Here is a 13,687-nt window from a genome sequence, read left to right as displayed (position 1 = left end):
ACACTTACCTTCACATCAAAATGCTTACTTTCTTCTTAGAGAAAACAAGCCTGGCAGTTGCAGACCATTTATTCTCTCACACAGTTATATCCATCCTCTCAGGAAACACAGCATGGGGAAAGCAACAAGTACAAAATGAGAAGAGTGGAAGGGAAACAAGCCACTTTTCATAACAACATGAATTTAGCTCTCATTTACTGAAGTGAAAAAAAAGGATTTTTGACTCCATTAGAATTGTTGTTTTTTTTTTTTTTTCCCAGTGATTGTATAACACTGGTTACATGCTTCTGAAAAAGACTGACTTTCCTCTCAAAAAAGAATCTTAACAACTAGTCTCAGCTCTCAGAATTACATTTTCTAATGCCTAACAATCACAGTCTACAACATTACAGTGCACAGCAGTGATTACCACAGAGTTTAGGCCTTTATTTCTTTATTATTATTGTGTTTTTCAGTAAGCAAATGTGGTGCCTAAAAGCTTACCAAAAAGCAGCAGAGAAATACAAGTGATTAGCAAAGCAGCTGAGTCCTGTGAAAGCTGAAGAATGTTTTCCCTTCTGGCGCTTACTGAAACTATATTTTAAATGGATGTATTATAATGAATGAGGCTTGATTTTACAATAAAAAAAAAAGAAAAAGAAAAAAAAATCCTTTTAAAAATGCAGATTTATTTTTTCTCATAATGTAAAGATATCCATTGACATGGTTAAATTGAAGAACAATGATGTCCAAGTTTCTGGATAGGAAATTGGCTAGTCATTATGAGAATATCACTAATATTAGTTAAAGATACCCATCCTTGCCCAAAAACTCAGCACTCCAAACCCTAATATATGCCTGGAAACTGCTATACTCAGCAGATGTTTGGTAGGGATTCTGATCTGTGGTTAGATAGACACAGTACATACACAGATTGTTGCAGTCATAGACAATTTTAATTAAGGAAACTCCATAAAAAAGGATGACCGAACAAACAGGAAATCAACCACATCAAGTGAAAGAATCTTCCAGCTTTTAATGACAAGCTGTTTATGTGGCCATGTCAATGTGACCAGTTATCTGCTCATGCAGCTAGAACTGACCATCTGCCATTTTTTATGCTTTCAGGTCAGTGCAGTACTTTACATTCTTCCAGCCAAAGCAAGCAAGACTTCTGGAGGAGAGGCACACTGTTTGCAGTTTCCTCAGGCTCCTCATCACCTCCCAGGCCTGGCAATGTTCACTTGGAAGGGATCTCACCACCTCCTTCCAAAAGGATGAGAGAACACAGAGGTGACACACTGCAGGACCGCAGGTTGGCGTATCAGTCAAGGGCCAAACTGAGAGTGACTGGAAATGGCAGAATAGTAAGAAACTTCTGCTGTGATTAAGCTGATTTATCAATTAATTGGCATTTGCTGTCCTCATTTACTTGTTCTGTTTTTGCAGTGACTGTGCAGTAGCTATAAATAACCAGCGTTTGCTCTGAGTCTAACCTAAGAGCTGTAGAACTATTTAAAATACTTTGCGGAGGGCTGGAAGGGCATAGTAATGTTTCCAGATTTTGAAGACCTATGTATGTAAGAGAGAGGAATGAAAAAAGTTGGCCAAGGAAACATACAACAAGCAACGTCAGGAATTATGTAGGTTCTGATCTTGTCTAAGTTGTAGGTCAGCCAAAAGAATTACACAGACTTTCACTGAAATCACCAGAGTCAAGCCAATGTATGGAAACTGCAAGTCTGGTCTTGCAGTTGTAGAGATGAAAATATTGTTATCTTAAGCAGGGTATAGTTACTGCCCATTGCGTTTTCCTGTTTAAGCAAAGTTGATTTAACTAGGTGGTTTAGTCACATTCTGATACTGTGATCTTAAAAGTTAATCTCATTATAAGTGCACTTTTAATGTGAGCTATTTTCAGGGGCCATCAATTTCCTTTTTCAGACCTAAACCCAGGATATGTTGTGCGTGATTTGTAACCTACGCTACATAGTAAATCTTGCATGATTATTTTGTTTGTTTGTTTCCGTTATGCCTAAATACACCCATCTCATTCTTATATTCTACCCTTTTTTCAGGTTCATCCTTCATCTATATTTAGAAATGGAACAGATGTGGTTTACAAAGTAAGAGTATAATGAATATTGCTATGATTTATTTCTGATTCTATAACTTCCTGGCTTTATGTAAACCAATGCTTTACTTTTCTATGTGTCTTTCTTTTTCCTTGGTATAATTTGATTTACAACAATTTATATTATTGCTTGAGTGGATTGGTTGCGGGCAGGAGGAGAAGGCAGTATTCAAAAGCTGCTTGTAAGTGCTAACTCTCTCTTTTACCTCTCCTGTTTTGCTTGTGTCTGATACTGTGAAACCAAGTACCATGGGATAGTATCACTCAAAATAGAGGATGACACCTCATCAGCTAAAGCAAACAAGAAGGCTGAAGTGTCAGTAATTAACCAAGCACAACCACAGATAAATGCCATTTCCACTAGGAAGACAGAAATCCCACAAGCTGATAAGGCAGAACTGGCATCTGAAGCAAGCTCAAGACGTCAGGTATGAAACCTTTTGTTTTCACAGACATTTTTACCATCTGTTTTCAGTCATGCTCTTTCTCAAAATGAGCTAATGCTTCTGAGGTCTGAAGCCTGACTCCTCCTGTTCCAAAACAAAGTTTAAAAAATACGCAGACAAATAAGAATGCAGTCCTTGAAGAGTTTTCATGCCATTTAGTTTTAAAATGAGCCGTTTCATCAGTTTCATGTAGCTTGTTTTGTGTAATTATTTTCTTTTGAATGTTCAGATGCCATTCCCTTTTCCAGGACTTTCACTCCTTTTCAAGGGCCTGTACACCAGATTTGAAGGGGCTCATGCATTATGAAGAAAGCACTCAGAAGTTATTTCAGTGTGACGGGATAGAATGGAAATTTTGGAGTTCCCAAAGCAAGGTAAAAATGTCATGAGTCTGCATCTAAATCAGAACATGGAATCTACAAATAAACAAGACTTTGAAGTTACAAATCACCCTGTAACAATAATTGATTTTCACAGGAGATAAAAGAATTGTCCAGAGTCAGGTCTGCTGTCACCAGAAGAGATGATTCCCAGAGACAAGATGGGGGCTTTATTGCTAGAGTTACCTTTCATCTGTTACCCATGGGTGCTTCTGTACAAGCCATGTGGGCACAAATGTACTGATACTTCTGGGAATAAGCGTATGAGAGAACCAGTAAATGAAGTCTATGACATAATTGGTGTGATTTAATAAAACCAGATAACTTAGGCATCCTATAAGCACACATCCTCACTCACCACTTACGATCTCATACTGAACTGTGCTGCATTGCAGTCCCTACACAGACCACAGGAGCCAGAAATATTATCCAAACTAATTTACACTCTTGAGAAGATTTCTGGATCTCAGACCTTATGTCAGTTGTAAGCTACTGATTACAAACAGTAGGGTCCTCCAGTAGGCATGTAGTTCTTTACATCTTTTAATTGATGTTTTAGCTCTGCTGACAAATGTCAGTGTCCATGTTGAGTTGGATCAGTGTGCTCTTGCAGCTCAGAAAGCAAACGGTATCCTGGGCTCCATCAGAAGAGGAGTGGCCAGCAGGGACAGAGAGGTGATTGTCCCTCTCTTCTCTGCTCTTGTGAGACATATCTGGAATACTGTGTCCAGATCTGGAGACTGCAGTACAAGAAAGACAGAGAGCTGTTGGAGAGGGTACAGAGGAGGGCCACAAAAATGATCAGAGGGCTGGAGCACCTCTCCTGTGAAGACAGGCTGAGGGAGCTGGGCTTGTTCAGTCTGGAGAAAAGAAGGCTGCGGGGTGACCACATTGCAGCCTTTCAGTACCTAAAGGGAGCCTATAAACAGGAGGGGAGTCAGCTCTTTGAAAGGGGAGATAACAGCAGGACAAGGGGAAATGGTTTTAAGTTGAAGGAGGGAAGATTTAGGTTGGATGTCAGGGGGAAGTTCTTTACTATGGGAGTGGTGAGGTGCTGGAACAGGCTGCCCAGAGAGGTTGTGGATGCTGCGTCCATGGAGGTGTTCAAGGCTAGGTTGGACAGAGCCCTGGGCAGCCTTGTCTGGTATTAAATGTGGAGGTTGGTGGCCCTGCCTGTGAGGGGGGGGGGAGGCAGGGGGAGGTTGGAGATTCATGGTCCTCGAGGTCCCTTCCAACCTGGGCCATTCTGTGACTGTGATTCTGTGATCCTGGAGAGGCCATAAACAGCACCTCCAGCCTCCAGTTTGATTATTAATGTGTAGAGCTGACTACTGTGAGTAAGATTTGTTTTTCCTTTTCATCTTTCATTTTAGGAGGCAAGCATGAAAAAATGTCCCTCTGGATGGCGTCATCATGATGGCAGTTGCTATTTCCTGGTAGTGAATCAAAAGGTCACCTGGGATACTGCTGCTCAGGCCTGCAGAGAACAGTAAGACTTTTCCAAACAAATGTTTGCTGTGCACTAGTTGTTTCCCTGAAATGATTGCTGTTCCTAAGGTTGTGCTGATTTGGCTGAGTCCCACTTCTATTATGCTGCACAGCACTAAAATGATTCAACAAGCCCTAGGATTATGACCCTGTGGAAAACAGAAATATTATTAGTCATTACATTTTGCTTGGTTATCCTACCTTATTCACTACATTAATTCCTGGCTGTTTCCCACTGGGAGATGCATGGCTTAGTTTGGGAGAAGAGAAATACAGCAAAAATTCAGTTCTTCATCCTTCTCTGATTCACTGCTTCCTTTGCTCTACCTTCAGTTGATAAAAGCAACAACACAGTTTGCCAGCTCCTGTGCTCCTCATAGTGTTCTTCTCAAGATGCAGCTTCTCAGATTCTGTAACTAATCAAAAACCTTAGCATCCAATCTTACAGAAAATTTCTGACTTCTAAGGATAAATGAAAACTAATTAATTATAATAATAGTTGTCTTGAAGAAGGAGGCAAATATAAAAACCACCATACAAGCTAGTCTTGATCTTTGGAGGCTCACTTGTGGTTTTGGTTTTCAGAGTTTAGGACTGAGAGAAATGTCATGGCAACATGAAGCTTACCCCAGGATTACGTATGTTCTGTATCTTGTGTTGAATTCTGAGCCCCAGATTGAACATAACAAGGGACTTTGATAGTCCATTTCCATTGCTCTGTGAAATGAAAACTGCAACACAGATAAGTTGGACACGAACGAAAAAGAGTATATTCAGTATGCAGCTGAAGAGCTTGCAGGGAATATGAAACACAGACCAGCAGGCATAACAAACCTTGATTCATTCCAGCCAGTTATATTAGCTTATTTTGTCTTGGTAGCGGGCAAATGGAAACTCTACCTTCCAGATGATGGAAGATACTTTTCATGGAAACTCACCACAAATTTCACACTATTGATTATTTTACCTACTGATTCAATTTATCCAAGTAAAGTTGTCAGTTGTGAATATTCTTTCTTTTTTTTTTTTTTTTTCTGAAAGATTGAACATTCATTTGCTTCTTGGGGAATTCTCAGTGAATTAATCATATTAATCGCTGGGAGACGTTCCCATTTCCTAAAAGACTGTGTTCCTAAGGATACATACTGTTCGTAGGAGATAACTTTGTGCTGAAGGCTACAGTGTGTAATACAGAAGTTAAACTGAGTAACAGTAAGTTGGTGACAGCGTGAAACAGCCACACAAAAAGTCAAGGCATATCACAATCCCCAAGCAAATGAATCCTAGGGCAGTGACAATTTAATTAATGCCAGATTACCAGAGACTGGGGAAGTTTTATCATGGTAAATGAAATACTCCTGACCTCCACCTGGGATTGATTTACAAAAGCACAACCCCAGGCACACATTTAAAAGTGTTGCTAGAAGATAACTTAATACTTATTTTGTGCTTTTGCCCTCCTCCCTGAACCCCCCCACCATCATCCACCCCTGCCAGTCCTGGTACTTCTGTAGTTAATATTCCTAATACTTCCACTGTATACATTTAAATGACTGTTGTTTTCCAAATAGAAAATGAAATCAGCATGGTTGCCATTCCTCTGTTTTTGGTATATCATACAAACATTAGATACTGAATGAGAAACAAATGAACAAACAAAGAAAAAAAAAAAAAAAACACCTGACAGAATATCAGTCACTTTTCACTGAAAATGAATAATTCTTATTTAGAAAAAAAAAAAAAAAAAAAAAGTAATTTTCAATTCTTACTCAATTTTGTTGCACACTTTTGATAGTATATAAAACAGGAGAAAAGCACATTGTTAAAGCTGTAACAGTCTGCAACTAATAGATCAACCATTTGTTCTTTTAGAGAAAACACTCTCATTTTGTTTCTCAAGTTGATGGACTTGAGACCAAACTGTTCAGTGAAAGCAATGCTATTGATTTATTGTGGTAGCAATTACTGTCTGGATGTAAATGTATGCACATGGGCTTATGCAAACCTGTTCGGGCTTCCTTTGCTGCCTTTTGCATCAATGAGCTTTGACATGCATTGTGTCCATTTGTTACAAGTGGCATACCAGTCTTTGGTTTCCATATGCAAAGGTAAAAGACAACAGAAAGATGTGGTTGTCTTGATTCAAGTTGCTCTGTGCCATGGTGACAGTGAAACTGAAAACAACTCTCAGCTCTTTGCTCTGAAAACCCTGCACCATTTCAAAACCTCCTCCAATACATTGGAGTAAAAGTAGATTCATTTCTCTAGATTTGTTTCTTATGGATGAAGAGACTCTGAGCAACATGAAGAGAAGCATCGGAGGGATATAATGGCTCAGTGATCACAAAGCAACCTGGTTCAGCAGCCATTTTGGTCATTTGTGCTGCAGTTCTTGTTTATCCCATAGGAACACCGTTTCCACAGGCATCAGTGCAGCAGCACTCACTGGCAGGAGACAGTTTCACTGCTGCCACTGAGGAGACTCTTCACTGGAAAGACAGAATCCACTGTTGCTCGTTTTACCCTATTAGTCAAATCATGCCTTCGTCTTCCTGAAGTTAAATGTTTATTGAGAATCTAAGAATGATCCAATTTCCGATCCTTGTACTAACAGCTTATTGAGGAAGGGGTTGTTCTTTTGTTCTCTGTTGGTACATTAGCAATATGCGGCTTCAGTCCTTGGGAATTACAGGCAGAGCCATACTACCACGATCGTTAGACCCTTCATGACAACTCAGCACTGCATGATGCAAAGCAGGATGGACCCTGCTGCTTTCCTCTCCTAACGCTGTGCTAGTTCTCCGTCTGATTTAACTTGCAGGATTGCCAGTGACTTCAGCATAGTGACTAAGATATCTAGAGTCATTTTGAAGGCTGAGGGTGTCTTGTCTGACTTTCAAAAGCCACTCCAGAAATGTAGGGCTGCTGTAAGCTCTACATCATGTCTACCAGTCTCATCTGAATGTTTTGAATACCAAGAGGTGTCATAAGCAACACTAGGCAGCTATTTCAAGGCACCGGCATTACTCCCCAGGCAGTCAAACAAAAGCCTGGGTTAATGAGAGCAGAGACTTTCAGTCACTTCTCCCTTCCTTCACTGTCAGTTTGGGATGTGAATTTACTGCAGCAGTTCATATCAGTTGTCCTCCCATGCTGTGAAGATCTCCACTACTAGTTGAGTGTGCTTTTGCAGAAGTTCAGTTTATTGGATGGTGCAAAGCTGCTTTAACTGTGCTGCTTAATTTAATGTAAAATCAGGAAAGTCTTCATGCTAAGTGTTTTGCATATAACTTTTAAAGCACTAAGGAATAATTTGCAAATGGACTGACTTAGCTGATTAATGTTATCTGATTAATGTTTATAAGTCTCTTAAGTGTGGGAGTCAAAGGGGCATGGCCAACCTCTTTTCAGCAGCCTGTGAGGATGAGACCAGGGGAAATGGCCATAAACTGGAGCATAGGAAGTTCTGCACCAATATGCAAAAGAACTTCACAGTGAGGGTGATGGAGCACTGGAGCAGGCTGCCCAGGGAGGTTGTGGATTCTCCTTCTCTGGAGATATTCAAGACCCACCTGGATGCCTACCTGTGCAGCCTGCTACAGGGGGCCTGCTTTGCAGGGGGGCTGGACTCGATGATCTCTAAAGGTCCCTTCCAGCCCCTACAGTTCTGTGATGCTGTGATTACCTTGTCATTTCCTGTGTCTGGATCTCTAAGGGTACAGGTTAGTAAAATTATCTTAAGTGGTACTTCAGGACTGCTTTCATTTCCCTACAATACAGCAAAACCCCTGACTAAGTGTAACAATTAGAACAGTTGATCTCCCTTCAGCCAGGTGTTTCTCAGAATGTATTTAGAAAGCACTCCTATGGAGAAAAGATTAGATAACATTATAATTATTGCAGTGCTTTCTCAGTGCTGAAGTCTCTCTGTGGTACTTGAAGTAAAGGTTTGAAAGTGCTATTGCTCAAACCACCCCTGTATATCAAAAATTATATACAGTCAGTGATACAAATTGACACTTTTTGTTTGTTTTTAGTTTTCCTAAAGCAGTTGAAACAACAGGGATAAACGATGCCTACCTAAAGCAAATGACTTAAGTTTTGGTGCTCTGATTGTCTTTAAGTAGCAGACAAATAAAATGCTCTATTTTTGTTCTTGCTTAAGTAATAGCGATGCCACAGAGGCTGCTAAGCAAATTTGTCCTCAGCCCCAGCTTCAGCAACTGGTCAACCACGGTGACTGCAAAGGGGAGTGGTATTCTGCTGCTGAACCAGTTACCCTGGGGGCATGCCCTGAGTAAACTGCTTTCCTGGATATTTTATTTGAGGAAGAAGAGGCAAAAAACATTCCAAGAGCATTTGCCAGAATAACTGCTTAGTTCTTTTTTTCACTGGAAACTTGCTAGATGGACATGGTGGATGGGCTCAGCGAAGTGGAAACATGCCATTCTTGTGATGTAAGGGGACAGAGAGTACGTGCTAAACTTTGCCAAGAAGTCTGGTCAAAGCCTCTGTAGGGAGCTGTCAGGACAGCACTGCAACCAGCCAGCAGAACCTGGGGAGCCTGTACCATGAGGGGGTGCACAATGCCTGATCCCTATCAGGATGCTTCTAACTACTTTTCTGCTGGGTCAGCGTACCATTGGTGTTTCTGAGGCCACCCCTCCACACGTTTAGCTGTGAACATGAGATGTCTGTAAGATTCTCTACACTTTGTTCTTTGATGGTGCCAGATCTTAGGAGTCTCCTAAATTTTTATTATTATCCTAAAGAAAATAATGTATCAGTGGTTGTGCCAACAATTTAAAACATAGTTTGTTTGAGTTACACATGTCCTATTTATTTCTGTTGCTGATTTAATTTTTCCATTACAAAATTAGAAAAATCAGTCAAAGACTTCAATTCTTCTACAAGTAACTATAAATGTTCATGCAATTATTCTTTCCTTCCAGTACTGAGTTCCCTGTGAAATTTCAGGTATATGCTTTATATTAGAATCAGTACTTCTTGTTGATAAGTCCATGGGAGATGTCTGTCACTCTCTGGAATTCTAATTACTTCATCCTCTCTTGTTGATCCTAGATACCTGGGGAGTCTCACAAGTGTGGCTAATGAACAACACATGCAGTGGCTGTGGGACTTAGGCGGGAGGAAGCCCTTTTGGATAGGCAAGTACATCAGCTGACAATAAAGTCTGTTTCCTCAGAGGCTTACAGCTTCTCTGCACTTCAGAAACTGCAATAAACATTTCAGCCCAGGATTCAAACGTAGCATCGTAATCTACTTTTTGCTGCTTTTACTATTTCAGAGCAACCAAAACCAAAAACCCATCAATTACCTGGCGATTATTATTATTATTATTTTTATCAAAAGAAAAGTTTATGAAAGTTCTCTATTGCTGAGGTGGTTTTTTGTTGTTGTTGTTGTTTGTTTTTGTTTTTTGCCTTGAAACCTTTCTCATTTTAAAGCTAGTTGGAAAACTAAAGGTAACAACTTCAAAAACTGCAGTCAATTGGAATCATGTTTAATGGTAAAATGATTCTATTAATCTCTATTAAACTCTGATGAGAATAAAGACTATAAACCCATCGTGTCAAATTTCTAATTGAAATCTCTTCTAGCTAAGAACACAGGTCATATTTTGAAAGTATGCCACCCATTTTGGCCTTAAGAACTCAGAAGCGAAGTGAAAATGCGTGTTTTAAGATGTGTTAACTAATATGCTTTCAAAAAGGTGAATAAAATCTACAAAGATCTGCAGGATTTTATTTTCAGGTGGAATCTGGATGAAGTCTGAAGCTATGAGATATTTTGATTGGCTTCCTAAGTGTCAAAAGAGAAACTTATGACATGATAAGCATGCAGTATATCACAGAAAGAAAGGAAGTATTTTAGATCAGACCAACAATGAAGAAAAGGATATTTTCTTGTATTCAGATGAATCTAGTTGCCATACAAACATTCAAGTGTATTTTACTTGTATTCCTCCAGATGTTATTTTTAATTTCAGCATAGTGCTGTATGCATTTTAGACAGAAGGACAAAAAACAAAACAAAACAACAACAACAACAACAAAAACCTAAAACCAAAACCAACATGCTTCCATTGGCATAAGGCTGCAGAGATGATGAGTGTCACTCATTTGTTCTTACTGATTTCACACAGGCTTGAATGACCAAGTCAATCCTGGACACTGGGAGTGGAACGGAGGAGAACCTGTTACCTACATAAACTGGAGAAGAGGCTCCTATCGCTTTACAAAGAGAGGCAACAACTGTGTAGTGGTGCAGAAGAGAGGAAAATGGCAAGCAACTGACTGCAGGAAGGCCAAATGGAACAGCTACATATGTTCAAGAAAGCTGTAAAAAACGGGGATCCCTGTGAAAGCATGTGGACATTCTTTTTGTTTCTGTCTATTTATCTGCAGACAAGTGAGGATATGCAGATAGAAAACTATCTTAATTATCACCAAAGATTATTTTATATGCTGCCAGAGATGCAGATGCTTTGGACTCTTACCAAGAAATACAGGTCAGTTGTAAACAGCAAGTTCTGGTCAAGGCTTTGATCTCTTTCCAAATACATCTATCTGTCACTTGATTCATTTGTGTTTTCACACTAAAGAACTAGGCCTGACAGCCTACATAAAATTTCTGTGTAAACATCCTTATTAAAAAATAAAATAAAATAAAAATTAGTACATCAGTCAGTTTGTTTCAGTCTTAAAGACTGATTGTGGATTGGCTGATAGTTTAATTAAATTGCAATGAAAACTGCAGTTTTGTCCTGCAGTCACAGGGAAAGAAAGACAGCTTGGGTCTGAAATGAGGGCAGACTCTGCTGGCTATAAACAAGTTCTCTTGGGTGAGGATGGGAGAGACGCTATCAGAACACTGGTGCTTCTTCTGTGGATGCCCTACTACAATGGATTACTAAAAGAGTAATAGTGGAAGGGTTTACTGACAGCACACCAACATCAGCAAAGCCTTCTTGTTACTTTTTCAGCCATCCAAGAACAGTTTCAGATCCAAGTGAATCTGCTCATGCAGAGCTGTGTGTTTTTTGATGTTCTGACTAAAATCGTGCAATGCTTTTTGGAGTTCCAGGACGGTGCTATCATTTTTGCAGTGTAATTAAATAATGTGGGCTCTCTAGGTCTAATGCTATCTCAAAGAATGCTTTACACATGCACACAAAATTAATATGGAAGCTTAATCCCAGAATAATATCATGGGATATTCAGTGATACATGAACATCAATAGGATTAGTATGTGTATATAAGCCAATGTAACTGTGAGATGCACATTATATTAAAGCAGATATGGATTTTGAGAAGTATTCATCTAAGTCCTTATTAGGGATTTAAGGTTTTTAAAAATAATAATAAAAAATCCAGATTTAGTTCTGAGAAAGGCTTAAAAATCAGCATTTAACAGGGAAAAAAAAAGCCAACCAGCTGCCCGTAACTTTCCATTTGGTAACCTGTCAAAAGACTTGTTTTAGGACCTTCTTACTGCCAGCCCTAGAGTTAAAACAGGAACAAGTCCTAAGCTTCCTAAAAAAATAAAATAAAACTTCTCCCAAACATTCCCTCTGTCCACCAGGAGTGTGTGACAGGTGGCGTGGCACAGTGTATGGAGAATTTGCCCAGCTCTATATGAACTCTCAGCCCTCTTGTCTGCCTGCCTGCTGCCAGCAGTTGATTCTGTCCATGCCCTCTGTAAGTTCATCAATTTGCCCAGCCTCTGAATCAATTGCATTTGTGCACCATTTCTACCTCAGCTCCTTCTAAGGTTCCACAAAATCTGGTGAGGGAACAGCAGCAGTCACCTCTCTAGGCCGAAGGACACCATTCTGGGTTGAATTTATCCCTCCTTCTTGTATGTGGTATGTTAAAATAGGCATGTCAGTAGCTAGACAACCCTTCTTTAACGTAGTGAGGACCTTTGTGAAGTTGCTGTGGTAAATAAGTACAAGTGCATCACAAGTTTAGACGTAAAACTCTGTGGACAGAACCTTATCACCCTTAATGCTAACATCAACAGATACAACCCAACCTATTTCCACAATTTTTTTGTTATCTTTTTGCCAAGCTTCTAGACACTTCTACAGACACTAGCACTTTTGCTTAAGGAGTTATATAAACCAATACATATACACTAATTGTTTCAAGAATTCCCCAAACCACATAGCTTCTGAGTACCTGTCCAGGCCTGTTTTCACTTCTCATTGTTTTCAATGAAAAAAGCCAGTAAGAGTCCAGTAAAGCACACGTGGGATCTCTGCGTTCTGGAATCATGGGGAAAAATTACTACGAGAGCATGTTAAGATAACCAGAAACTTTTATTTCTTTGGGAATTTCCTGCTGTGCTTATTGGTGCTATCTTTATGAAACTTAAGGGGATTGTTTAAATACCTCTCCTAATTATTTAATGAATGACCATAACAGAGAGGGAATTTTGGCCATAGAGTTTTTGTTACTTGACCAATAAGTAATAAATGGCTAATGCCCAGACTGAGAAAACAAAGATCTCAGGTTTTTGGTTTTTGGTTTTTTGTATATGAAGAGGGGATAATTCTCCTATATTGTACCTTTCTTAAAGTACCTTAAAGTGATTGAAGAATATGAAAACTTCACTACGAAACAGATTGTTACTTTCTCAAAATGTATGTGTTTACTGGTTTCATTAAATCTACAACAATGTATTCATTAATAAAGCTAAAACTCCTTTATTGTACCGCAAGGACATTTCTAACTTGAAAGCCTCCTGAATGATTTTTCAGTACAGTGAAGTATTCTGAGCACATGCTCATACATTTTAATTCGTCCCATCTTTAAAAATGAAATATTTTTTGAGAAATTTTGGTGTCTTTTATTAGAATACCTGAGTATGAAGGAAACAACATACTCAGAGCAGGGAAAGCATGAGTAAGTCACTTTTTTTTTTTTTTCTTTTTTTTTTTCTGTTGCATTAGGTAGCTGATGTCTCTAAGAGGTTTAGGAAAGAAAGGGAATAAAATCCTGAAAAGTTACTGGGAACTTCTTCAGTCTTCAGTACTGTTTGAATACTGTTGACTAAGCAACAGCTTAGTCTTTAGGCTGCCTTTTTACAAAGGGAAAGGTAATGTGAGCTTCTTACTTGCCTGCTTCTTTTAACCACCTCCTCTTCTTGGCAAAAGTCTTATCTACCGATCAACTTCAAACAAGTTTGATGGAGAAGATAACTCTTATGATGACAGCCGTGTAAAACACTGCCA

General features: G+C 39.3%; 1 protein-coding gene across 6 annotated transcripts in view; it reads left to right on the top strand.

Annotated features, from left to right (window-relative positions):
* Positions 1-13,185, top strand: part of FREM1 (FRAS1 related extracellular matrix 1) — a 69,310-nt gene extending 56,125 nt beyond the window's left edge. For 5 of the 6 annotated variants that reach the window (XM_004949102.5, XM_046905845.1, XM_046905844.1 and 2 more), the window contains 7 exons: positions 1,108-1,346; positions 2,058-2,105; positions 2,359-2,541; positions 2,808-2,933; positions 4,313-4,428; positions 9,510-9,595; positions 10,594-13,185. In XM_004949102.5, the coding sequence (XP_004949159.3) occupies positions 1,108-1,346; positions 2,058-2,105; positions 2,359-2,541; positions 2,808-2,933; positions 4,313-4,428; positions 9,510-9,595; positions 10,594-10,793 (998 nt within the window). In that variant the 3' untranslated portion in view covers positions 10,794-13,185. Of the gene's footprint in view, positions 1-1,107; positions 1,347-2,057; positions 2,106-2,358; positions 2,542-2,807; positions 2,934-4,312; positions 4,429-9,509; positions 9,596-10,593 lie in introns of those variants that run through there. The other variant, XR_003072178.3, reaches the window with a different exon arrangement.
* The last annotated feature ends 502 nt before the right edge of the window (positions 13,186-13,687 follow it).

Source organism: Gallus gallus, chromosome Z (genome assembly GCF_016699485.2).
Source record: "Gallus gallus isolate bGalGal1 chromosome Z, bGalGal1.mat.broiler.GRCg7b, whole genome shotgun sequence".
Taxonomy (NCBI): domain Eukaryota; kingdom Metazoa; phylum Chordata; class Aves; order Galliformes; family Phasianidae; genus Gallus; species Gallus gallus.
Note: the sequence above shows the minus strand (reverse complement) of the source record. Positions and strands in the feature narration are given on the sequence as shown.